This window comes from Rattus norvegicus, chromosome 8 (genome assembly GCF_036323735.1).
Source record: "Rattus norvegicus strain BN/NHsdMcwi chromosome 8, GRCr8, whole genome shotgun sequence".
Classification (NCBI taxonomy): Eukaryota; Metazoa; Chordata; class Mammalia; order Rodentia; family Muridae; genus Rattus; species Rattus norvegicus.
Genome location: NC_086026.1, coordinates 123,148,359 through 123,174,021, shown reverse-complemented (window position 1 = coordinate 123,174,021; position 25,663 = coordinate 123,148,359). Strand labels below are relative to the sequence as shown.

Here is a 25,663-nt window from a genome sequence, read left to right as displayed (position 1 = left end):
ACCCTCAGCTACAGAGAAGACTTGAGGCCAGCTTGGGATACAGGAACTTCTGGCTCAGGGAGGGCTAGGGGGGAGGGAGATCTGTTGATGAATCCAAGGTCATGGAAGCAGACTGGTTTTTATGTGTATGTGGGTATCGGCCTGTACTCAGTACACATGCACACACATGCACTTGGGGAGGTTCATACGGCTTTAATAAGCTCCAGGACTCCAGGATCTGGGAAAGAGGGCAGCAGTGCTAGGGAGGAGGCACAGGAGATGGCCATGCTGGAGCCAGCGCAGGAACATCTGTGCACGGGCAGTGAGGTCAGCACAGAGTAAGGTGAATTCTAAGTTGTCTGTTTAGTAAGAGGTCCCAGATTGGAGAAGAGAAATGTTCAGGACAAAGATAACTTGGCTAGTATAACTATTGTAAAAATATAAATCATGGAAGGTTAGGCAATTTGCTAGATCCTGGCGTGACACCCTTTGAGTTCTTTCTCCATTGATTCAGAAGACATCCAAGGATTGTTGTTCAGAAGGGAGTCCAGCTGATACCTGACTGATAACATGCACTGTTTTTCTTGAGCTTTGTCCCAGGGTATCACCTGCTGAGTTGTTTGCCCTGCCTGGTCTTTTCTGTGCTGTCCTTAGGGCCCACCTACCCCTCCCCATTTCAATTGACTTTTGGGTTTTTTATTTTTCTATTTGATTCATAGTCATACTGTATAACCCATAGTGATCCTCCTGCCTCAGCATCTCCAGTGCTGAGGTTACACATACCTTATGACTTGAGTATGGTCCTGCAAAAGCCTGCCTATCCAGTAAATCCTCCAGAAAAGAGCCTGCCCAGAAGCCCTGTCCTGTACCTCATTTGCACTGTGTCCACCTTAGTGCCATCCCATGTGCCTCCAGGAAGAAAGGAAGGAATCCTGAGAAGGTGGTGGTTCACACCTTTAACCTCAGCACTAGTGTGGCGGAGGCAGGGGAATTTTATGAGTTTGAGACTTAACAGTTCCAGGCTGGCCAGGACTACATAGTAGGACCCTGTCTCCTGTAGGTGTGGGTGTTATAGCCAGGCATAAGGTTCATACCTGTAATCCTGGGACCGAGGAAGGTGAGGGAAGTGAATGGAGAGGCACGGCAAATGTGGCTCATGCGGTAGATTGCCTAGCAACGGCAGAGCCCTTGTTTGTGATCGCCACCACAGCATAGAGGACATGGTGGTTACACTCTGGAGGTAGAGGCAGGAGAATCAGGAGTCAGATTACAGTTGACAGATTTATCTACTGTTTGCTGTATTGTAGAGAAGTGGAATAAGCTTACTGTTTGGGGGCTAGTTTTATTTCTTCGAAATCTTACATTTTTTCACTTTGTCGTGCATTGTTTTGTTAATCAATTTTTCAAATGATACTTGTGAAATTGCGTTGTAAAGACATTTTCTTTTGGAAAATGGTGATTTTGGCCATGTCAGCTTTACCTTCGGTTGGAGTTTGTGGTATCTGGACTGCTTTCATTTAGTCCCCAGGTATCCCTCGGATGGTTTTTAGTGTCTCTGATTGTGACTTGCTGCTTAAGATGTCCGCTTTGGAGGCTGGGGATTTAGCTCAGTGGTAGAGCGCTTACCTAGGAAGCGCAAGGCCCTGGGTTCGGTCCCCAGCTCCGAAAAAAAAGAACCAAAAAAAAAAAAAAAGATGTCCGCTTTGCCCGCCCGCCCTTCCTCCTTCCTTCCCTCCCTCTCTCCTAGTTGTTGTCTGAGGGCTTAGCTCCTCAGTGGCATGTGCTATGGAGTGAGGGTTTTGTCAGCTTCTCCACAGGGGGCAGGAGCTCAAGTGTCTCTGCCCTTGCCTCTTCCACCTTCCAGTCGGATGAGCTGTCAGATCCACTGAGTGCCAGGTAAAACTGATCAGACAGTGACTCCAGGGTGGAGTGTGTGTGTTGGGGATGGGAAGTATTTTAAGTAGCAATGATCAAAAATAAAATGATTTTCTGCAAGGCCTTAGTAGATAGAGCCAGGCATGTTTCTTTTTGTTGTTCAGAGCCTGTGGAAATACTGTTTTCTCACAGGAAACTGAGTGGATTATCAGGCTCAGGAAGGGGCATCATAAAAGTTGGTTCAGAGCAGTGAGGCTGCCTTAATTCCATAGCCCTTGATCAGGATGCCAGCCAAATTTATTGTTTTGTGGAGGCAAGGTATCTCCCACCAAACCATCCCTGGCCCCCAGTTTTATATCGACACACTTAGATGTTGTAGGAGGTTGGTTTTAATAGAATCCTAATGGCGCTATTGCAAAGGCTGGGGGCAGCCACTCTCTAACAGGTAGGTATGTGTGGGCTTTGCTGGGAAACTGTTCTGCTGCAGAGCTGATTTCTGGATCCAGAGTGAGCTTGACAGTGGGCTGGAGCAGGAATGGCCACCTACTGTGTGAGGAAAGGCCAGGATAGGTGCTTCCCAGTGAGCCTGCCTCATATGGTCCTGTTCTGGCTACCAGAGCTACAACTGCCATGGGAGCCAAGGAGAGAGGGGTCTACGGAAGCTTTTGCTTTTGTTGTTTTTCGGTTCTTTGTTTTGTTTTGTTTTGTTTTGTTTTGTTGAGACAGAATTTCTCTATATAGCCTTGGCTGTCCTGGAACGCACTGTAGACCAGGGTGGTCTCAAACTCGAAGAGATCCACCTGCCTCTGCCACACAAGTGCTGGGATTAAAGGCGTGCGCCATCACACCCAGCTTGTTGTTTTTCTTCAGACAGGGTCTTGCTGTGCGGTTCAGGCTGGCCTTGAACACTGCCCCCTGCCTCTGTCCCCATCGGCTAGAAATACAGATGTGTACCGCTATGCCTGACGTAGCCCATATTCTTCAAGAGTTCCTTGTATATCTCTAGGGAATATACAATACTGTATAAGCGTAGAAAACTGCTGCTGCCGCTCTGTAAAGAGCCACAGATAAAACTGGGTAAGAAAAGATTAAGCTTCATGAACGTCATTTAAACCTCGGTCTTCTTCAGCTCTGGCTGCATGTGCAAGGGTTCTAATGCTAAATAATTTTATTTTCCTTTCTAACAGTACATGTGTGACTGTTATTTTTTTTTTCTTTATGTGTCTGTGTGGTTTCACTGTGTGTACCCAGTGCCTATGAAGGACAGAAGAGAGTATCCTATCCCCTGGAACTAGAGTTATAGACAGCACTGGGAATCGAACCCAGGCCCTCTGCAAGAGCATCCAGTACTCGACCTCTGGGCCACATCTGTAGCACCCCCTCCTTATTTTCTTTTATTTTTCTAAGTATAACCCAGGTGATCAAAAACACGCTATCCTTTTGCTTCTGTCTCCTGAATGCACTGTGTACTTGTAGAATGTATTAACATTGCTGTTCTTAAATAAAAACACAGAGGGGACCTGAAAGATAGCTCAGACGTGCACATTAGCTCATTGGGTGAAAGCGCTTGCCACCAATAAGACCTGAGTTCAGTCTGTAGAGTCTACATGGCATGGTAGAGACCGCCACTCCCAACAAACTGTCTCTGGCTACCACACATGTGATATTAGCACATACATGTTCACACACACAAAAGATCGTTTTATTCAAGTAAAAAGGTTGTAAAACAAATTAGGAGTAAGGAGATTGGAGATTGGTGTGGCTTAGTTGGGAGATTTGCCTGGCACCCAGGAAGCCCTGAGCTAGATCTCCAGCCACACAAGTAGTTAGATGTCTGCAGCCTTAGTGCTCAGAAAGGGAGGCAGGAGATCGGAGATTAAAGTCGTCCTCAGTTACATAGTGAGTTGAGGGCTAGTCTGGACTGCATGAGACAATATCTCTCTTTTTTTTTTTTTTTTAATTAAAATCAAAACAACCAGGTACGACAATGACCCATGCCTGTAATATCATCGCTCAGGGCATGGAGGCAAGAATAATGAGAGTTCAGGGCCATCCTTAGCCACAGAATGAGTCTGAGGCAACCTGGGCTACCTGAGACCTTGTCTTAAAACACCACTTACTTAATCAAATAAGTAAGGTCAAATAAACAAGCCAGAACTATTAAGCCACTGTGTCTTGTCACACAGATGTAACTAGTGACATACTTCTGAAGGTGAGATATGCCCAACCAGTCATTGTTCCCTTCCTTGGCCCCATGGGGCATCCCCCTTTCCTGAAACCAGTAGAAGATCCCAGTAACCAGTGAGTGAGTGAGGTGGTAACAGGAAGTGGTGCAGGACTATAAAGCCACTAGCTGGCCCCTAGTGATCCCTTCCTCCTAACCTCCCCAGACAGTGTTGCTGTATGGGGTCACGGTGTTCAGATGCATGAGCCTGTGGGGACACTCCTCACTCAAAGCATCATAGTACTACTTCTTCTTGTGTGGACTAGAGATTGAATTCAGGATTTTTCCTGGGCTAGGCAGGTACTCTACCTCTGAGCTGTGTGTCCACCTTACATTACTGGGAAGCTTGTACTTATCAAGAATGAGGTGGCAGCCCACCGTGGGGGCACCTGCCTTTAATCCCCAGCACTCAGAAGACAGAGGCAGCTAGATGTCTTGAGTGTGAGGCCAGATTGGTTTATATAGTGAATTCTAGGACAGCCATGGATGGCTATGTAGAGAGCCTCTGTCTCAAACACATAATAGAGGGGGCTGGAGAGATGGTTCGACAGCTAAGAGCACTGTAAGGCCTGGGTTCAATTCCCAGTACCTACTTGGTGACCTACAAACATCTGTAACTGCAGTCTGGAGGATCTGATGCCCTTTTCTGGCCTATGGATGACTAAGCACACGCATGCTACACATACATAAAATAAAAAACAGTAACTGGGGGAAAAGGGATTGGAGAAGGCCAGGTGCCCTGACATTGAGCTTTCATCCCAGGATGCTGGAGGCAGAGGCAGGTGGATCTGAGTTTGAGACCACTCTGGTCTGTCTGGTAAATGTCAGAAGGCGACTTGTGCCTATAATCCGGAAATTGGGAAAGCTGAGACAGGAGAATTGCTCTGAGTTTTGAGGCCAGCCTAGACTACTGAATAAGACCCTGTCTTTGAACAGTTGATGGGACTCGTGCCTGTCATTCAGCACTTGGGAAGCTCATGTATAAAGCCCACCTAGACTATAAGTGTGAGGACAGTCTGTACTTCAGAGTAAGAGCCTTCTCCCATTCTCTAGTTGGTGGCATATATACTCAAATTGGATCCATGCAGAGATTAGCATGGCTCCTGCAAAAGAATGGCATGGAAATCTTGGAGGAAGGCAGTATCCATGGAAACGGTGTTGGGGGAGAAAAGAGGGTAATGATGTAATTATAAACTCAATAAAAATACATATTACAAAAATAGAAACTATTTTTACAAGCTCACCATGCAGCCCAGGCTGGTCTCAAACTCAAGACTCTTCTATCCCTGTCCCTTCCCTAGTCCTGGGATTCTACTGTGTCACAAGCATGGAATACATGTACACATATTTGGAAAATGTGTTTGGAAACATGTGTCCTACATGTATGTCGCTTCACACTTTAACCTTTGCAATTTACTTATTCTCTCTGTATTTTTTTAGACTACTTTTTGAGATTCTGGTATAATTACATCATTTCCCAGCCTTGCTGTCCTCCAGCCCCTCCCCTCCTGCCCTCACCTCCGTACAGTCTCCTCATCTTAAACCTTACTTGTTTTCACAGCCTTTCAGTATTGGACAAAGGCACTGTCCACCCACGAGTAATTGAGTCCGGCCTTCTCTCTCTGTGTTGTAGGTGCTCCATCCTTGCTTGCAGTGCTTATGTGGCCCTGGCCTTAGGTGACAACCTCATGGCGTTGAACCATGCAGATCAGCTCCTGCAGCAGCCCAAGCTGTCTGGCTCTCTTAAGTAAGTGTGACTTCACCTGCACGCTCACTTGTTTCAAAGTCTCTGCTTGCTCTCTACACGGCTGGCTTTTATTCTCCAGTTGGATGTGTGCCGGTGAAGAAAGCCTGTGTGCAGGTATAAGACTTTAGTCCTGGGACTTAGGAGATGCAAGATCAGAAATTCACATCTAGGCTCATATATGTACCAAGTTATCTTGAGCTACTTGAGACCCTGTCTCAGGTTAAGAAAAGGAGGGAAGAAGGAAGGACAGACAGGCAATGGTAGCTCATAACTGTAAGCCTAGAACTAGAAATTGAGACAAGAGGATTAGTTGCTTTGAGTTCAAAGCCAGACCAGAGCCCTATCTTTAAAAGCAAAACAAACAAATACAAAAAAATCCCACAAATGTGACTTGGCCCATAGTGTGCTTGCCTCACGTGCATGAAGCCCCGGGTTCAGGTACAGCATCCACATGGCATGTGCCACATACATGTCATCCCGAGAGGTGTGGTCACGGACACGAGGACCAGAAGTTAAAGGTGTGAGGCAGCCTGGGGTATGTGGGTCACAGTGCAGATTTTCTTTACTTTTAGATAGAGCTTGAGTATGTGGCCCTGGGGGCCTGGCTGCTCACCTCTGCCTCCTGTGTGAGAACTGAAGCTCTGCTCCACCGCACCTGGCTTATGATGTGGGTTTTCTCTCTTTCACTTTGTCTTGTCTGAGGAGTTGTAAATGTAATTTATTACTAGTTGTGTGAATGTAGGTGTGCAAGGGCCCCAGCACGTGTGCCACATTCACAGGGAAGAGGAGGACAACTCCAGAGGCACTTCTCACACACTCTACCTCATGGAGGGCGGCCGTGGGTCCTGCCGTGGCTCTGTGATGTGAGCGGTGGCCTCACAGTCGGGTGGCAGGCATGGGGCTTCCCATGCTGCTGCTGTGGTGCTTAGCTGGTGGCTTTGCTTGGAAATAGTTCTTCTGACTTACGGGGGTTGGACTTGGGTCCTTCGGTGTTTTTGTACTTGGATTTTGTTGTTCTTGTTTTGTGGGGTTGGTTTTGGGTTTTATTTGTTTTAGTTTGTTTTGGTTCAGTTTTCAAGATAGAATTTTTTATGTAGCCCTGTCTATCCTGGAACTCACTCTGTAGACCAGGCTGGCTTTGAACTCAGAGATCTGCTGCCTCTGCCTCCCGAGTGGGCACGCACTATTTGTTTGTTTGCTTGTCTGTGGTGTTTGTACAAATGATGATTTGGGTAGTGCATATATATCACAGGAGCACAACAGCTCACAAGACTTCGCTCTCTCTAGCACATGGGTTGGAGTCAGGAAATAGGCTTGTTGTCAAGAGTTAGCCTTCATTCTGGGTTACAGTAACCTAAATCAGCTTAGCTTTCAGTTCAGGGACAGACGTGAAGCATGTGAAACGCATGCCCAGTGTCACTGTGCATTAAGCATGTCTGTGATGACCTGTTCTTCAGACTGGAATTTGCATTTTCATTTCAGGTTTTTGGGCCATTTATATGCCGCAGAAGCCCTCATCTCCCTCGACAGAATATCTGATGCCATTACGCACTTGAACCCAGAGAATGTCACTGATGTCTCTTTAGGAATCTCTTCAAATGAACAGGACCAAGGTTAATGAGGACACATTTGATCAGAACTGGTCACTGCCGCCACTTCTGTCCTGTGTAACTCAGGATGTGTAGGACCCAAGGGCATGGTTGTGAAGGGAAGGAAGTTTGAAGTCTCTCCATGCCTATGGCTGTCCTTACTGTGTACTGATTGTTGGCGAAGAAAGGCCGGGAAACTGCTTGTCACGTGGCCTAAATTCTCAGAGGCTGACATGTTAGGATTCTTCCCTTCCATCCCTTCCCTTCCTCCATCCTGCCTTCTCCTTACCTTACCCTCCCTCCCTCCTTCCTTCCTCCTTTCTTCCTCACACCCCACACCCCTTCCCCTTTGTCTTAAAGAGATATAATCTCACTTTTTGCCCAGGCTCGTGCCATCCTCTGACCTGGCTGGACTTTTTGAGTGCTAGGCTTACAGGCGTTTGTGCCCACCCACCTGGCTTAAGATTTATTTGGGTTTGGTTCTGACACTTTTTTTCTTTGAACTGATTCCTCTGTGCAAGAGGAGACATGGTTTTCAAACAATTTTCAGTCACGTTTAAGTTTCTGATTCTGTGAGACCATGTGGTCCCCTCTTCATGACTAACTCATGTGGGGTGGTGGTGAGGTTGCATCCTGACACCTTTAACAGGGCCTCCACAACACCAAAAGCAAGTACTTGCACTCATTACGGTCCTACTTGGTAAGAAACTTAGGTATTTAGAAGATGTGCTGTTGTCCTGCCCTCAGATTTATTTTCATGTATTTGTAGGATCAGACAAGGGTGAAAATGAAGCAATGGAATCCTGTAAGTAAGAAGTTTTGTAAATCCTTAAGTAGCCTGGCCTGCATCCCAAAGATTTAGACCCTGCATCTCTGTGTCCGTGTATCTGTCAGCCTGAGGAATAGTGCTTTGTTCAAGTGCTCAGCGGTGGAGTGGTGCTCTCCTGTCCTCTGCACAGCCCCTTCATCAGTGTCTACGCTCTCTCCTCAGCTGGCAAACGCGCCCCTCAGTGCTACCCCAGTTCTGTCAACTCTGCCCGGACTGTGATGCTCTTCAACCTGGGCAGTGCGTACTGCCTGAGGAGCGAGTATGACAAGGCCCGCAAGTGTCTGCATCAGGTGAGAGAACATGGGGAGAGGGCAGCCTTCGTGCACACCAGCCATGAGGACCTGAGAGTGTATGGAGTTTGTGATTTTTGATTGAGGTTTATGGTCAATTTATTAAACACTTGAAATATTTTTCCAGGTTTAAAATATTCTTGGGAACATGGTAGGGCATATTTTTAATCCCAGTATTCGGGAGGTAGAAACAGGTGAGAACTCTGAGTTCAAGGTCGGCTGACCTACCTACAAAGAGTTCCAGGCCATCTAGAGCACATAGTGAGACCCTGTGTGCTGGCTTGTTTGTATTAGCTTTATAGAAGCTAGAATCATTTGGGAAGAGGACTCTTCAATTGAAAAAATGCCTCCATAAGGGGCTGGGGATTTAGCTCAGTGGTAGAGCGCTTACCTAGGAAGCGCAAGGCCCTGGGTTCGGTCCCCAGCTCCGGAAAAAAAGACTAAAAAAAAAAAAAAAAGAAAAAATGCCTCCATAAGATCTGATTATAGGACAGTTTCTTATTTACTGATTGATGTAAGTGATACTGTCCTTGGGCTGGTGGTTCTGGATTCTCTAAGAAAGCAGGCCATGAGGAGCAAGCCAGTGAGCAGCATCCTCCATGGCCTCTGCATCAGCTCCTGCCTCATGGTTCCTGCCCTGTGTGAGTTCTTGTCCTGACTTCCCAGGAAGACGGACTGTGAACTACGAGTGGAAACAAACCCTGTCCTTCCCAAATTGATTTGGTCATGGTGTTCATCGTGGTGCATGCCTTTCATCCAGGCGTTCAGGAAGCAGACGCAGGCAGTGAGTCTGAGGCCAGCGTGATCTATAGAGCCAGTTCCAAGACAACCAGAGCTTCACAGAGAAACCCTCTCTCAAGAAACAAAACAAAACAAAAAGACATTATGAGAGAGCCTACATTCTCACTTTGTTAGGGGGACTGAGACTGATCTGACTCCCGGGAGACATGGTGGCTTCCATACACTGTGAGCTCACACAGGTAACTCTGGGGTGTGCACAAGTGACGAGCTCTATCGTGGACAATGACCATCTGAGAGCTTGGTATTTAGTCAGCATTTCAAGTACAAAATCAAACATTTGATGCTGATCTCTCCAGGAAAACTTTGAGGGGCTGAGTATGTGAGCTATAAACTGCAAAGAGGTGAAATTTCTTGTCAGTGATGGAACTTTATGCACCAGCCCTTCTGATGCCCTCTGACCCCCAGCCCCTGTGGCCAGCAGGGCTTTTGATCTACAGTTAGTGTCTTAGTCCTGTTCTGGTTCTTGTATGGTAGGTGGTCATGGCTATTGCCGTGCAGGGAGAGACAAATGAGGTCAGTCCTGTCAGGGTCTCAGGTTTGTTTTTGGTCTCTATTCTTTGGATTAATCCAGTGGCAGGGTCATTGTTAATTGGGAGGCCCACCATGTCTAGGATGACAGAACAGTGACTTGGAGAGTCAGAAAGAGCTCTGAGCCAGTGCTTCCAAATCCCTACCCATGATTCCAAACAGTCAGCAGCCAAATGCCATTAAGTCTCAGAAAGTCGTTACCTTGAATTCTCTTATCCTAGTAAAGGAGATAGATAGATAGATAGATAGATAGATAGATAGATAGATAGATAGATAGATACATACATACATACATACATACATACATACATACATACATACATACATAGGGACTGTGGTCCATGAAAAGAGTGACAGCAAATGGCCTGTGTTTACTAGCCCTAAGAGAAAATAGAACTTAAAGAAGACCGTGCACATGAACAGGTGTGTGTGTGTGTGTGTGTGTGTGTGTGTGTGTGTGTGTGTGTGTGTAAGTTAGAAGACAACTTGAGGTCATTAACTTAATTATTTCCTTTACCCTGAATCATCTCAGCCCCTCCTTCCCTCCAAAAAAATAAAGACGTGAGTATCCACCAAGTGTAGTGGTGCTCCTGCCCACGTAAAGCCACACCTGCAGGCATAGATAGCACTTGACTTTCTAGAGCAAGCTGTTAGCCGCCTGTGATGGGAGAACGAGAGAGCACATCTTAAGAGCTAAAGAGCGAGGGGTGGGGTGGTGCACTTGGAGGCAGGGGTGGCCCGGCTCTGGGTTAGAAGCGCAGCAGTACACATCTGCATCACTCCCAGCCTGCCTTCCGTGGTATTTCACATTGCTTACTAAAAATGTAAGGCCAGGCTGGGCTGCGGCAAGAGACCTTGCCTCAGGTAAATTGAAGGGGACGGGGCAGGAGTATTTGCACAAGAGTATTTTCCTAGTTGGATTAAAAGAAGAAGCAAAGCGGTGGGGAAACAGCCCCGTGACTCCTGGGGACAGACACAAGGAATTTGCCTGTGATCTTAGCAAGCAGACTCCCGTTCTCAGTCCAGTGTCAGAGGAAGCTGCGGTGAGCTGTGGTGAGTTGATGTGGAGTCTGAGGCAGCTCTGCTTAAATCTGCAGGTTAATTCACTCAGAAGCACAGTGTGTGTCTGCTGAGGTAGAGTCTCGCTTTGTAGCCAAAGTGAGCCTCTTGTCCTGGAGGTGAAGCCTTATGCCACCAATGAGTCTTCCTGCAGATGGTGTTGTAAATGCAACTGTTAGCCGTCCTGGAGAGGACAGCCAGGGTTACACAGAGGGACCCTGTCTCAGACAAACAAACTAGCCAGGTATTGGGGTGCACACCTTTAGTTCCAGCATCAGGAGGCAGAGGCGGGTGAAACTCAGAGTCTAAGGCCAGCCTGGTCTACAGAGTTCCAGGACAGCCATTGCTACCCAAAGAAACTCTGTCTGAACCCCCACACTCCCAAAAAGATTTTTGTTCAGAAGAGACAGGAGTAAACTTGTTCATGTGACTGGAGTGTAGACCCTAATGGGCAGAGAGCAGTGAGAGCTCCCAGGAAAGGAGGAACACAGGTCTGTCTGCAGAGGCTGCGGCAGGACGCTTGGACTGTTAGGGTCAGCTTGAACGACTTCATGACAACCATCTCACAGTAACAAGCGGACACTGCGACCTTCGGTGGTCGGCAGAGGCAGGGAGACCTCTGAATTTAATGACAGCCAGATCTACAGAGCAAGTCCCAGACATTTCATGGCTATCAGTAAGAAACCCTTTCAAGAAGAAGAGATGGAGGTGAAGACGTAGAATTGAGGAGCTGCAGAGGTGGCTCGGCAGTCAGAGCAGACAGAACACCATGTGATGTGCTGACAGTCACCTGTAACTCCAGCTCCCGAGATCCATGAGGTCTGACCTCTGTGAGGAACACAGGACAGGAAGATGATCCACTGGTGAAGTCACTTGATGTCAAGCCTGATGGCCTAAGTTCAACTCTCCCAGGACCATTGGTGGAAGCAGCTTGTAGGAGATGTCCTCTGACCTCCACTGTGTACTGTGGCACATACACCACCCACACACACACTGTCACACACAAATGAACAGAAAGGAAAAAAGGAATTAGGAACTAGAAAGATGGCTCAGCTTCTTTTGTTTGTTTGTTTTTGAGACAGGATTTCTCTAACTCTGGCTCTGGCTATCTCAGAACTCACTCTGTAGACCACGCTGGCCTTGAACTCAGACACCCACCTGCCTCTGACCCTTAATCTACTGAGATTAAGGGGTGTACCACCCCCTGGTGACAGCGCTGCTGGTAAGAGCGCTTGCTCTTGCAGAGGACTCAGGTTTGGATCCCAGGATTTACCTGGTGGCCTACAACCATGTATAACTCGAGTTCCCGAAGATCTCCTGCTTCCTTCTGACCTCCTCAGTTTGCTGGGTATGGATGGGTGCACATACACAAACAGACAAAACACATGCACATAAAAATAAACTGACCTAAAAAAAAATTTTTTTAGGTAAAGTCATACAGACCTGTAACTCAGAGCCAGGTAGAGGCCCGGATGAGTTCAGGGTCATCCTTGGCTGAATACTTTAGGGTTGCTGTCTCAAAAGTAATCAAGGGGTGGGGGAGCTAAAAGCAGCACTGGGGAATTGGGAGGAGGCTGGGAGCCTACATTTTCATGTCATACATGAGGGAAAGTACATGTTAAGTCTAATAGTAGGTAGGTTTCAATGCTAAGTGAAGTGATAGATTCCTGTACCCTATACCCAGGCCTGTGGTGAAGGCCTGTCATCCCTTTAGCCACAAACAGCCAAGCATGATGACTCCAAGCACAGGACACTCAGTGTGAGGCCATCCTGGGCTACAGTGTGAGCTTTTACACTGTAAAAGCAAAGGCAGCTGGGAGACAGCTCAGGGTCAAGGGGTCCTGAGAACCTGAGACCCCAAGTCAACTGGCCAGCTTCTCATGGAGAGTGTTTCTGAGGACTGGGTGTCTGTTGTGGTTCTTGGAGTTGTATCCTAAACTGTTGGCTCTCACTGGTCTCTCTCTCTCATGGGCAAAGGCGGCATCAATGATCCATCCTAAAGAGGTGCCCCCTGAGGCCATCCTGCTGGCGGTCTACCTTGAGCTGCAGAATGGTAAGTCTCTTCAGAGTGTTGACTTTCAAAGTGCTCGAGAGTTTTGGTGTATCTGCCATCTCTCTTCAGATTCAAACTCAGGACAAGGCATGCTGGTCTGTCCCTAGAATTAAAGCACTTGAAAGGTAGAGGCAGGAGAGTCATGTGATCAAGACTTCTCTGTCTCCAAAAGAATAATAGTGTAAAGCTTCCCAGTCCTGAGAACTTGGACCATGTTTTCTAAGTGCTGCCCCTCAAGGTTTTGACACACAGAGCCCTGCTCATAAATTAAAGTCTGAAAAATGCAAAGCATTGACTTCTGACCTCAGAATCGGTCCCTGAACGTGAGCTTGGCCGCCTTGTTAAAGGTTGGTTTGTTTGTTTATTATACATGAGCATACTGTCTGTTTTCAGACACACCAGAAGAGGGCATCAGATCCCATTACAGATGGTTGTGAACCACCATGTGGTTGCTGGGATTTGAACTCAGGACCTCTGGAAGAGCAGACAGTGCTCTTAACCACTGAGCCACCTCTCCAGCCCACATGAAGTTTGTCATGAGCAGCTGACTGACTCTTAATTGAGAACGTAGACCACGGTGCTGCTTGCTTGGAATTGCACAGCGCAGTATTTTTGTTTGGTTGGGTTTTTTTTGTTTTGTTCTTTGTTTTTTGGGTTTTTTTTTTTTTTTCTTTTTTTTGGTTTGGTTTGGTTTGGGTTTGTTTTTTAAAAGGATCTCTGGCAAAGTTTTATTAAAGGAAAACTTTCTTGTTTACTTCTCTTCTCACCGGTCTATTCTGGCGTGCTTTTAATAATATGAGAATCACCTGGGTCACTGACAGCCAGTGTGCATACTCTGTAGTATTTTCCACACGCTGTGCCCAATTCAGTGTTATTGCCACTGTGCTGATGGACACCAGTTTAAGCCAACGTGGCATAGTACTCTATTTCAGATTTCCTCAAAGCTGGGCAGTTGCTGGTGAGGATAACCAGGTTGCCTTGTCTGATCGTCTTCAGATCTGTCTGTGCCCCAGCACGTGCTTGCCACTTTTCATAACAAGCTGGAGCCTAGAGTTGATGGACTCCAGAGACTTTTTCGTCTTTTTTTTTTTAATTATTTTATGTATATGAGTATACTATAGCTTCAGACACTCCAGAAGAGGGCATCGGATCCCATTACAGATGGTTGTGAGCCACCATGTGGTTGCTGGGGATTGAACTCAGAACCTCTGGAATAGCAGTCAGTGCTCTTAACCGCTGAGCCATCTCCCCAGCCCACTTTTTCCGTCTTCTTTGCAGCCACCATCTTCTTGCCTTAGGTGCGGGACAACCCCCAACCAAGATCAAACGCCAAGATGGCTGGGGAGCGAGAAAGGGCTGGTTGTTATTTTTTTATCTGTTATTTTTATTCTTTTGTGTTTGTAATGGGTTCCACTATGTTGCCCTGGCTGGTCTGGAACTTACTGTGTAGACCAAACTGGCCACAAACTTATAGATCCAGCAGCCTCTGCCTCTTAACTAATGTATGTGATTAAATGTATATTCCACTGCTCCACACGCATTTTACAAGAATTGTCAAAAAAAAAAAAAAATCAAAGCCAGGCACTTGGGAATTGAACCTGGGTCCTCTGGAAGAGCAGCCTGTGTTCTTAACCTCTGAGCCATCTCTCCAGCATCTTCTGTTTTTATAGTTGAAGAGACTAATTAAATGCCTGGCACTCTGAGGGCCTGGCTGACTGAAAGCCAGGATGTCTATAGGAGGTGGTAGGCCTGAATCCCTTGAACCCCTTCTGTTGTACAGCCTGCCTGAGTTATAAAAACTTGTCTGGGCATCAGTTCCTCGTCCAGCTGGGGCAAGAGAGCAGAGCTGTCTAGGACTCCGTCATCTCCTTTTCAGGCTTCTGTCACCTTGCTCTGTACAGTGCTGTGTGCCTGCTCTCTTTAATGGACTGTGTTTCTCTAGGTAACACGCAGCTGGCCTTGCAGATGATCAAACGGAACCAGCTGCTCCCTGCAGTAAAGGCGCACTCCGATGTGAGGAAGAAGACAGTATTCCAGCCTGTGCACCCCATCCAGCCCATCCAGATGCCGGCATTCACCACGGTACAGAGGAAGTGAGCGCTCGCTGTGGAGGAGCTGTACCTGAGGCCCAGGGCGTGTTGAGGGCCTCTCAGTTGTCCACAGGAAAGGCAGTAGAGGAAATACAGTGGCAACAGTGCTGGCCGGAAGGCGGTTTGAGACGAGTGCACCCCTCGGTTTTATGGCAGAGGCTTACTTAAAACTAAGGACTCATAACCCACTGTCAGCTTTTATTTAATCTCTGCAAGTCTTTTAATTGTGAACCATTGTGTTGGTATGTCTGTGTCTAGGCATTAAAACATGTTCTTATCAGAACAGTTTTGTGGTCTGTTTTGAAATAGTTTAGCAACTGATTTATTGTTAAGGTTGAAAAGAAAGAACTAACAGGGGCTGGGGATTTAGCTCAGTGGTAGAGCGCTTACCTAGGAAGCGCAAGGCCCTGGGTTCGGTCACCAGCTCCGAAAAAAAGAACCAAAAAAAAAAAAAAAAAAAAAGAAAGAACTAACAAATATCTGCTCTAAGCATTTCAGAAGTTCTTCTTGGGGTACAGGAAGTGAGGTAAACTCATGCTCACCTCCAGGGTCTGTCTTTTTTTTTTGTTGTTGTTCTTTTTTTTCGGAGCTGGGGACCGAACCCAGGGCCTTGTGCTTCCTAGGTAAGCACTCTACCACTGAGCTAAGTCCCCAACCCTCCAGGGTCTGTCTTAGTCACTGCTCTGTTGCTGTGAAGAGATGCAAAAGGGAAGCATTTAACTGGGGCTGGCTTACAGTGGCAGGGTTAGTCCAGTACCATCGTGGCAGGGAATTTGGTGGCACATGTGGTACTGGAGTGAGAGCCATGTCCTGCCTGGTCCATAGGCCAAGAGAGACTCTAGGCTTGGTGTGGACTTTTGAAACCTTAAAGCCCACTCTCAGTGACACACTGCCTCCAACAAGGCCATACCTCCTAGTCCTTTCACATAGTGCCTCTCCCTGGTGACCAGACATTGGAACCTATGAGCCTCTGAGGCCGTTATCACTGAAACACCACAGGGTACAATTGAGTTTAAAGGAGATAACTGACACCATAGGCGTCATTTACTGAAGTTCCTGACAGTGGGGCTGGACACATGGCTCAGTGGCAAGGAGCTCTGCTGGTCTTCTAAGAACCAGAGTTCTGGTCCCTCCACCCACGTGACTCACAACTCCCAGCCCCAAGAGCATCTGACAGCATCTTCAGGTCTCAGACAGCACCTGCACAGATGAGGCGCACAGAAGCTCGGTGCGCTCACACGTGTAGTTTTCATCCATCAACAGGGCTGCTCTGGGTCTATGTGATCAGCTGGAACGCAGACACGCCATGGGTTACACTGTGATCTGTGATCTGGCTAGAATGTAGACGGGTTCTTAGTACATACATACCTGTATTCCCTAACAGTGAAAGTAGGCTTAATTTATCGAAGGAAGCAGCCATGTTTGAAAGTGATATCTAGGGGTTGGGGATTTAGCTCAGTGGTAGAGCGCTTGCCTAGGAAGCGCAAGGCCCTGGGTTCGGTCCCCAGCTCCGAAAAAAAAGAACCAAAAGAAAAAAAAAAGAAAAAAAAAAGAAAGTGATATCTAGGGGTGGAGAGATGGCTCAGCGGTTAAGAGGGGTGACTGTGGGGCTGGGGATTTAGCTCAGTGGTAGAGCGCTTACCTAGGAAGCGCAAGGCCCTGGGTTTGGTCCCCAGCTCCGAAAAAAAGAACCAAAAAAAAAAAAAAAAAGAGGGGTGACTGCTCTTCCAGAGATCCTGAGCTCAATTCCCAGCACCCACATGGTGGCTCACAACCATCTGTAATGGGATCTGATGCCCTCTTCTGGTGTGTATGAAGACAGTTACAGTGTACGTGTATAAATAAAATATTTTTTTTTTTTTTTTTGGAGCTGAGGACCGAACCCAGCGCCTTGCGCTTGCTAGGCAAGTGTTCTACCACTGAGCTAAATCCCCAACCCCTAAATAAAATAAATCTTAAAAAAAAAAAGTGATATCTAGAGATGGAGAGATGGCTCAATGGTTAAGAGCGCTGACTGCTTTCCAGAGATCCCGAGCTCAATTCCCAGCACCCACATGGTGGCTCATGACCATCTGTAATGGGATCTGATGCCCTCTTGTTGTGTGTCTGAGGACAGCTACAGTGTACTTATATAATAAATAAATCTAAAAAGGAAAGCTGAAGATACAGCTCAATACTTAGCCTGCGTGTGGTTCTAGCTTCAACCCCCTTCCAGATGTCTACTACTCACCCCCTCTATGGGGCGGGGGGATGCAGTTTTACAGAAACAGGTTACAGGTGAAGACAGAATGAGCCAGAGAATGAGAAGGATCCAGAAGGTGAGAACAAATTGCCAGAGTTTGAGGCCATGCAGAACAATTCAGTGAGGAACTGAGAGAAGCCAGATTGAATCAGTCAGCCAGAACAGCTGAGTTGAACCAGCCTGACAGTTGAGAAAAGGTGAGCTTATTCAGCAGCAACCCTCTAACATGACAATTTTGGAATAAAAGTTACTTTTACACACATACACATAAGTGCACAGGAAGACAGACAGATGATAGATCGATGGGTAGATAGATGGATGATAGGTGGATGGATGAATAGATCAATTGATAGGTACATCGATAGGTCGATATTTGGCATGGTGAGGCACCCCTTTAATCACTGTAATTGGAAGGCAGAGGCTTCTCTTAAGTTCATAGTTCCAGGGCGGCCAAAGCTACATAGTGACACCCTATCTCAAAAACAAAAAAATAAACAACAACAGGAAACACAACAACAACAACAAAAGCAAACAATAAAATTCAAAACCAGAGAGACAGGCACATCCCTGATCTGGCCTGCTTCAGCCTGTTCTAGACTTAGGACCCTTACCAGGCAATTCAAGGATCACTGCAGATCCCTCTGGAAGGAGCTGCTGCTGTAGCCCATTAGCACGTTTGCTTGCCAGCACGGACGAGGCCTTGATTCCATCCCCTGCGCTACATAAACCTGGCTGGGGTGGTCCCAGCACACAAGAAGTGGAGCAGGAGCTCAGGTCTGCCTTGGCTACCTGCCAAGTTCAAAATGCAAGCAAGAATGTACAAGTTCCACAAAATAAGGTGTGCGTGTTGTAAGACTGCGGTTCTGAGAATTTGTTGACAGGCCGACAGAATTTCTTGAACTTGGAAATTAATGTTGATGTCCCTTAGATAAAGGGACTGGCCTCCACTGCTGACAAGGTGCCGTGCCGGGCAGGTGTTTTTCATTTAGGGATGTTCCTTGGCGTCTTCCCTCCCCTCAGAGCCCTGCTCCAGAGACCACTTTACCATGGGACGTGTATATACCAGCTGCCTTAATTATCTTGGCAGCATGTTTGGGGCCTAACAGTTTCAGAGGGCTAAGAGTTCATGAGCAATGGGAGGGGGAAGGGCTAGGGGGATGTTGGCATGGAAACGGGGAAAGGGAATAACATTTGGAATGTAAATAAGAAATACCCAATTTAATAAAGATGGGGAAAAAGAAGAGTTCATGATCATCATAGCAGGAACACAGGGCTCGAGCAGTAGCTGAAAGCTCACATCTTAATCAGCAAGCACAAGGCAAAGAGTGGAAACTTCACGGTTGGCCCTCAACGCCACAGCTCCTCCAACAAGGCCACACCTAACCCTGCCCAAGCAGTTCCACCACCTGTGGCACTGAGGAGGCCACTCTCACAAATATCACTACAGCCACACCTGCTGGCTTCTCAGGCCCAGTCAAAGGCAAATGGGCGGAGAGCTACCTCAGAATGGGCCTCCCTTAGCAGCTCAGGTCGCACATAGTGGAGCCAGGCTGCTTCAGGGGCTGTGGGAGTGGAGTGTTATGTGAACTGAGAACTGACCTCCGGCCATCCATGTATAGGTGTTCTTCTGGGGTTTCTGTTACTGGAGTCACAGGTGCTTGTGAGCCCCACTACTGAGTATGTGGTAGGAGTGGGACCCATACCCTCTGCAAGAGCAGACAATGGTCATGTGAGACAAGGGTCTCACTCTGTAGACCAGGCTGGCTCTGAACTCACAGAGATCCACCTGCCTCTGCCTCCTGAGTGCTGGAATGAAGAGCGTGTTCCACAGTGCCCTGCTCATCCTCCAGATGCCGAGATGACAAGGTGTCTACTATCATGCACGGCTTTCCCAGGCCGTTTGTAAAGAGCAAGTGTTCTGTTACCCCGCAATGTGAGGACTCAAGTGGGATCCTTTTGTGGCTCAGGCAGTAGAGGTATAGCATACAGGGAGTCCTGGACCACATGCCCAGCACTTCAGAAACCCTAGTACGATGGTTTGCCTGTCATGGCAGCATTCTGAGACACTAGAAGGTAAGGAGTTCATGGCCAGCCTGGGCTACATGGAGTTTGAGGCTGAGAGGCCAGACCTACTCTGTCTTGGGAACAGCCTCCTTCTTGGAAAAAAAAAAAAAAAAGCCTGAAGAATTTGACCCACAGCTGCACCCAAGTACCAGGAAGGACCCCATGGCTTGCCCTTGGCCAGAGTCCCTCCCTAGCTACTCCTAACAACAGTCAATCAAAGATTAGTCTGATTGTTTCAGATGTCCTTTCAGACCGTTTGTGATTGTACTCGGTATTGCTTCAGAGTGCCCGCCCGTGGGTTTACAATATTCATTCCATTAGTTAGATGCTTGCCGGGATGGACACCCCCTCACTTGCTCCCATTTCCTTTAAAACCTTGTCCCGATGAGAGGTCAGGCCTGCTTCACCAAACCATCTTGTGCGTTGGAGTGAGTAAGCCCAAACTCGAGTTTGTAATAGAGAGACCCTAATGTGATCACATCGGAGTCAGCTCCTAGGTAGATTTTTTTGACTCATGAATGAGGCACAACAAGGCCAGCTTGGGCTACATAAGGCTCCATCTCTTAAAAAAGGGCAGATGAGGGCTGGAGAAACGGCTCAGAGGTTAAGAACACTGACTACTCCTCCAAAGATCCTGAGTTCAATTCCCAGCAACCACATGGTGGCTCACAACCATCTATAATGGAATCCGATGTTCTCTTCTAGTGTGCAAGTGTACATGCAGGCAGAACTCTACACACAATTAAAAAGGGAAAATGAAGTAGTTCAGTGGGAAAAGGAATTTACCAACAAGCCAGATGGACTGAGATTAGTCCTGAGGTCCCCCGTGGTAGAAGGAGAGGACCAGTTACTGCAAAGTGTTCTATGACCTCCATTCCTGTGCTGTGGCAAAATACATAAAAAAGTTAATATACTGATAAAAACAAAGTACAGGGCTGGAGAGATGGCTCAGCGGTTAAGAGCACCCGACTGCTCTTCCAGAGGTCATGAGTTCAATTCCCAGCAACCACATGGTGGCTCACAACCATCTGTAAAGAGATCTGATGCCCTCTTCTGGTGTATCTGAAGACAGCTACAGTGTACTTATATATAATAAATAAATAAATCTTTAAAAAAAAAAAAAAAACAAAAAAAAGTACAATTGGATGATGGTAGAGGAGAAGCCTGGCCCACAGACTGGATGTACTCATATATAATAAATCTTTAAAAAGAAAAACAACGGGGTTGGGGATTTAGCTCAGTGGTAGAGCGCTTGCCTAGCAACTGCAAGGCCCTGGGTTCGGTCCCCAGCTCCAAAAAAAAAGAAAAAGAAAAAGAAAAAAAAAGAAAAATAAAGTTTTATTTACTTAGCTATTTTGTGGCAGTTGTCTGAGCCACTATTCTATTGCTGTGAAGAGACACCGTGACCACAGCCACACTTATAAAGGGCAACACTTAATTGGGGTTGGCTTACAATTTTTAAGATTTCTCTCTTTATTATATATGAGTAGCTGTCTTCAGACACACCAGAAGAGGGCATCAGATCCCTTTACAGATGGTTGTGAGTCACCATGTGGTTGCTGGGATTTGAACACGGGACCTCTGGAAGAGCAGTCAGTGCTCTTTTTTTTTTTTTTTTTTTTTTTCCGGAGCTGGGGACCGAACCCAGGGCCTTGCGCTTGCTAGGCAAGCGCTCTACCGATGAGCTAAATCCCCAACCCCGCAGTCAGTGCTCTTAACCGCTGAGCCATGTCTCCAGCCCAGGCTTACAATTTCTAAGGTTCAGTTTGTTATCTTCATTGCAGGGAACATGGTGGCAGGAAGCAGGAAGTGGTGCTGGGGAAACAACAGAGCTACATCCTGATCCATGTAGGGAGAGAAACCACCACAGTAATGGAGACTGAACCTAGCACCCAAGACTGTTATAAATAAGTTCTGGGGGTTGGGGATTTAGCTCAGTGGTAGAGCGCTTGCCTAGGAAGCACAAGGCCCTGGGTTCGGTCCCCAGCTCCGAAAAAAAGAACCAAAATAAATAAATAAATAAATAAATAAATAAATAAATAAATAAATAAATAAATAAGTAAGTTCTGCTGTTTTTTTGTTGTTTGGTTTTTGTTTTGGGGGGCATGGGGTAGAAATCAGGTACACCCCAAGCCTATCTTCAGCAACTCAGTGGCCTTAGCAACTAAGTTAATCTGTGCCATCACCAGACCCTTTAAAAAGTCCTGGCCATCATTCTGCTCTCTTTTGGTGTCTAGGTCTCTCATGTCCCCTCTCCAAGACTGCCTTTTGACCTCCCCCTCAATCTGTTACGTAAGATATGTTGCATGGTACGATCTTTCTGGTATACTTTGCCTGTAATCTGCCAAGGTACTCCCACCACATAAGTCCAACAGTAGTGGTGTTTATTTTTGAAACGGTCTCGCTAGTCCTGATATTAGATCTAGCTAGCCTCAAACTCACAGATCCACCTGCCTCTGCCTCTCAGCACACCAGAAGACAAAGAATGGCAGATCTCTGAGTTCAAGGACAGCTAGGTTGAGTTCTAGGACTACACCGTGTAGACAGGGTTACACAGAGAAACCTTCTCTCAACCAAACAACAAACAAAAATTTGCAAAATCTGAGTGACATTGAAACATGTGAGATTGAAGCCGTTCTGGTCTGTACAGCAAATTCCAGGCCAGCCCAGGGATTCATAATGAGATCTGTCTCAAAGAGGGGGAAAAAGAGAATTAAGAAAGTTAACACGGGGGGAGGGAGGGGTGTGTTGGGGATTTAGCTCAGTGGTAGAGCGCAATCGAAAGGCCCTGGGTTCGGTCCCCAGCTCCGAAAAAAAAAAAAAAAAGTTAACACGGGGGAGGGGAGCTGGAAAGATATGGCTCGGTTACATAGAGTGCATTTCATGCATAGGACAGGGCTCGATTCCCAGAACTCACAGGGTGACTCCAAACCATAGCGTCTAGCTCCAGTTCAATGGATCTGACGCCCTCTTCTGGCCTCCGTGGGCACATAACGTGCTGGCAAAAACACAACGTACAATAAAGTAACCTGGTATTTTTCTTTCTGGGCTTACTTAGCAGTGTTACAACGACCTGAAACGGGGTAGCCACAAGCTCAGCATTTGTGCCTTTCAGGCCCTCGTGGGGTGAGGATTGAGCAGTGGCCCAGGATAGGTGCCTGAGTTATTGGTCAGACTGGGTCCTAGAAGCCAGCTGGCCCGGCCTAAAGTAAACACAAAGCTGGGAGAGGGGCGCAGAGGCTTTGCCGGGTGCGAGTGGGCTGCCACGGGAGGAGGCAGTGAAGTTCATTAGCCTCCTCATTTGGGGCAAAGCGAATCCGTGTGGTGACACACAATTGTCTTGGAGGATTTAGGGGGATTTGCCCGAGTGTCCCGGTGGGCCCCTAGCCTCCTCCTAATCCCGTCCACATTTCAGACTACTTAGGAACGCATTAAATGTCAAAGCCGGCGTTTAGGGAAATATCTACATTTCGTATGCATCGCCCGGGTCAAAAGAAAAGCCGAAAACGAACCTTGCTGCATTTGGCGCGAGAGGCACTCTGTGTGGTCCCCAGTGTGAATGGGGAGGGCTGCGCTCCCCTCCTAGGAATGCAGTCCTTTCTCTTGGAGAAAATGCTAATGCTTTGTTCCGGACTTGGCTTCCCCAGGCGCTGGGGCGCCCCGCTCGATTGTCACCGCCACATTAACATATGAGCAGCCCCTGTCCCCACCCCCACCCGCACCCCCCAGCGCGGCCCTGATTGGGGGCTTCTGGGACTCGGGCCATTGCCAGCTGCCAACATGTTGCCACTGTCCACATCTCCGCTAAAACCTCAGGAAGCTAAGAGAGGCAGCCCGCAGGTGGGGAGTTTTCTCTCCATACGTGTTGACCCTTTAATGTACCAGAAACAACTTTATTGCGGCTGTCCCACCAAGGAAATCATTGGAGCATCTGTGGTCCAGCTGCGATCTGTGTCCTTGTGACCAGGGTATCCTGCACACGATGTGACGCTTGCCACGACTTCCAAGCTGATCCCAGCGGGGACAACCGGGAAGGGGACACAGTGCAAAGCCGCACAGCCGGCCCGCGGGATCCCCTTGGATAACAGAGGCTCCGGACGCAGCCGGGAACCCGCGGGGACCCGGGGACACCGAGCGCCTCCTAGCGGCAGCGCGGAACAGATGCATCTGTCCGGTCCACCAAATTCTCCGATTTCTTCACTGATAGCTGAGATTGCTTCATTCGTTCCTTACCAGTTTATTCACTTCTTCTAGTTATTTTGTTTTTACTTATTTGACCAATTCTTCAACTAATTGGTTTTATATAGCTTTGTTTTACTTCCGTGGCTAATGATTTTTTTAGCTGAGTAAATGTGAGCCATTTTTAATTCGTTTTTTTGTTTTTTTTTCATTATTTAGATTTTAATGCTTGCCATAATAGATTACTTAATGTATTTCATTTGCTTCGGTTCCTTGACTTATCTTTGCTCTGTGGGTGAAGGTATAAGGAGACCCTTCTCTGTACTTTTTTGGGTCTTTTCTGCCTGAGAATTTTTTGGGTTTTTAGTTTGTTTGTTTTAGTTTTATTTATTCATATATGTGAGTACACTGTAGCTGTCTTCCGACACACCAGAAGAGGGCATCTGATTTCATTACAGATGGTTGTGAGCCACCACGTGGTTGCTGAGATTTGAACTGAGTCTTTGAAGAATGGTTAAGAAAGGAAAAATACTGCTTTAGTTAAGTGATCCAAGTATTTGTCAAGGACAATTATTTTATGGCTTTATGCCGTCTCTGGGCCAGGCAAGCATCTATTAATTGGATAAATACCATTAATAAGTATTTCAGCTGACACTGTGACAAATGCCTATAAATGCCTGTAGTCCCTAGACTGAGGCAGATGGATTGCTCTAAGTTTAAGCTTGGTGAGTTCCAAGTCAATCTGAACTCTGGAGTGAGAATTTGTCTTAAAAAAAAAAAAAAAGAAAGAGAGAAGAAGAGAAAAGAAAAGAAAAGAAAAACGACAGGAATTGGAGAGATGGGGGCTGGGGATTTAGCTCAGTGGTAGAGCGCTTACCTAGGAAGCGCAAGGCCCTGGGTTCGGTCCCCAGCTCCGAAAAAAAGAACCAAAAAAAAAAAAAAAAAAAAAAAAAGGAATTGGAGAGATGGCTCTACAGTTAAAAGCTGGCTGGCTGGCTGCTCTTCTAAAGGACCGGGGTTCAATTCTCAGGTCCCACAGGCTGGCTCGCAGCCATCCGTAGTTCCAGTCCCAGGGAGTCCGACGCCCTCTTCTGGTTTACCCCGGGAACTGCAAGTGGTGCACAGACATACATGAAGCGAAACACCCACGAACAAAAACAAAACTCAGAGGAGGCCAGGAAGGAGTGGTTGACTGCCTGTGTCTTTAATCCCAGCACTCGGGAGATAGAAGCAGACAGATCTCGGTGAGTTGCAGAGAACAGCCAGGGCTACAAAGAAAAACGTCTTAAAAACAAACAACGAAATCAAATAACAACCATTACATAGAACATACTTCTCTGGAAATTAATGACGATAATAATTGAAAGTCAACTGTTGGTCAGTTGAAAGTCAGTCAACCTTTTAAGGCCCATCTAGGAACCTGCTCTTGGCAAAAAAAAAAACAGCACCCAGTTCTAGAAGAGAACTGAAGAGGAAGCCCCAGCCACAGGTTAAAGTCTGAAGAACTCCAAGCCAAACTTAGATGAAGCGTGGGAGCCCAACCCAAGAGGCAGAACAAGAGTAACTGGGGTTTGGGGTGTAGCCCAGTGGTCCTGGGGTCCCCCCCCATAGCATAGCATTTGATAGTCTTCACAGAAGTATCATTTCAGGGGGGCACTTAGAGACAGGATGCTATGACAGATGGAGAAATGGGGATACCTGTCCCCTCTGTGAGTTTAAGACCAGTCAGAGCTACATAGTGAGTGAGTGTGTGTGTGTGTGTGTGTGTGTGTGTTGTTCCTCTTGCAGAGGACCTGACTTCAGTTCCCAGCACCCACTTGTTTGCTCAACCATCTGGAACTCCAGTTCCAGGAGATCCCATGCCCTCTTCTGGCTGCCTCTTGCACAGACAGAATACTCAGACCCATAAAACAGATCTAAAAGCGACTAAACAAAGACAAACTGTCTGTTTGGGAGAGTCAGTTTTGTGTAGGTATGTGGTCTCTGGTAGGATGGCTACGCTCCAGTCGATGGCCCCACACCCAGACACATATGTGCAGCACTAATCGGGATTAATGGGAAATTTCTTTTTAAAGATTATTTTATTTATATGAGGACACTGTAGCTGTCTTCAC

At 47.0% G+C, this 25,663-nt stretch overlaps 1 protein-coding gene, 1 non-coding gene and 1 pseudogene across 15 annotated transcripts in view; 2 read left to right on the top strand and 1 right to left on the bottom strand.

Annotated features, from left to right (window-relative positions):
* Cnot10 (CCR4-NOT transcription complex, subunit 10) overlaps positions 1–15,347 on the top strand; it is a 49,715-nt gene extending 34,368 nt beyond the window's left edge. For 10 of the 14 annotated variants that reach the window (XM_039081626.2, XM_039081627.2, XM_039081628.2 and 7 more), the window contains 6 exons: positions 5,712–5,825; positions 7,308–7,438; positions 8,184–8,219; positions 8,406–8,533; positions 12,899–12,974; positions 14,917–15,347. In XM_039081626.2, coding sequence (XP_038937554.1) covers positions 5,712–5,825; positions 7,308–7,438; positions 8,184–8,219; positions 8,406–8,533; positions 12,899–12,974; positions 14,917–15,071 — 640 coding nt within the window. In that variant the 3' untranslated portion in view covers positions 15,072–15,347. The remainder of the gene's footprint in view (positions 1–5,711; positions 5,826–7,307; positions 7,439–8,183; positions 8,220–8,405; positions 8,534–12,898; positions 12,975–14,916) is intronic. The other 4 variants (XM_063265636.1, XM_063265637.1, XM_039081623.2 and 1 more) reach the window with 1 other exon arrangement.
* On the top strand, positions 5,123–5,226 carry LOC120094421 (U6 spliceosomal RNA). Its single transcript, XR_005488740.1, has one exon. It is a non-coding gene; the product is annotated as a U6 spliceosomal RNA (small nuclear RNA).
* Rpl30-ps11 (ribosomal protein L30, pseudogene 11) lies at positions 13,680–14,065 on the bottom strand (annotated as a pseudogene).
* Positions 15,348–25,663: the final 10,316 nt, after the last annotated feature.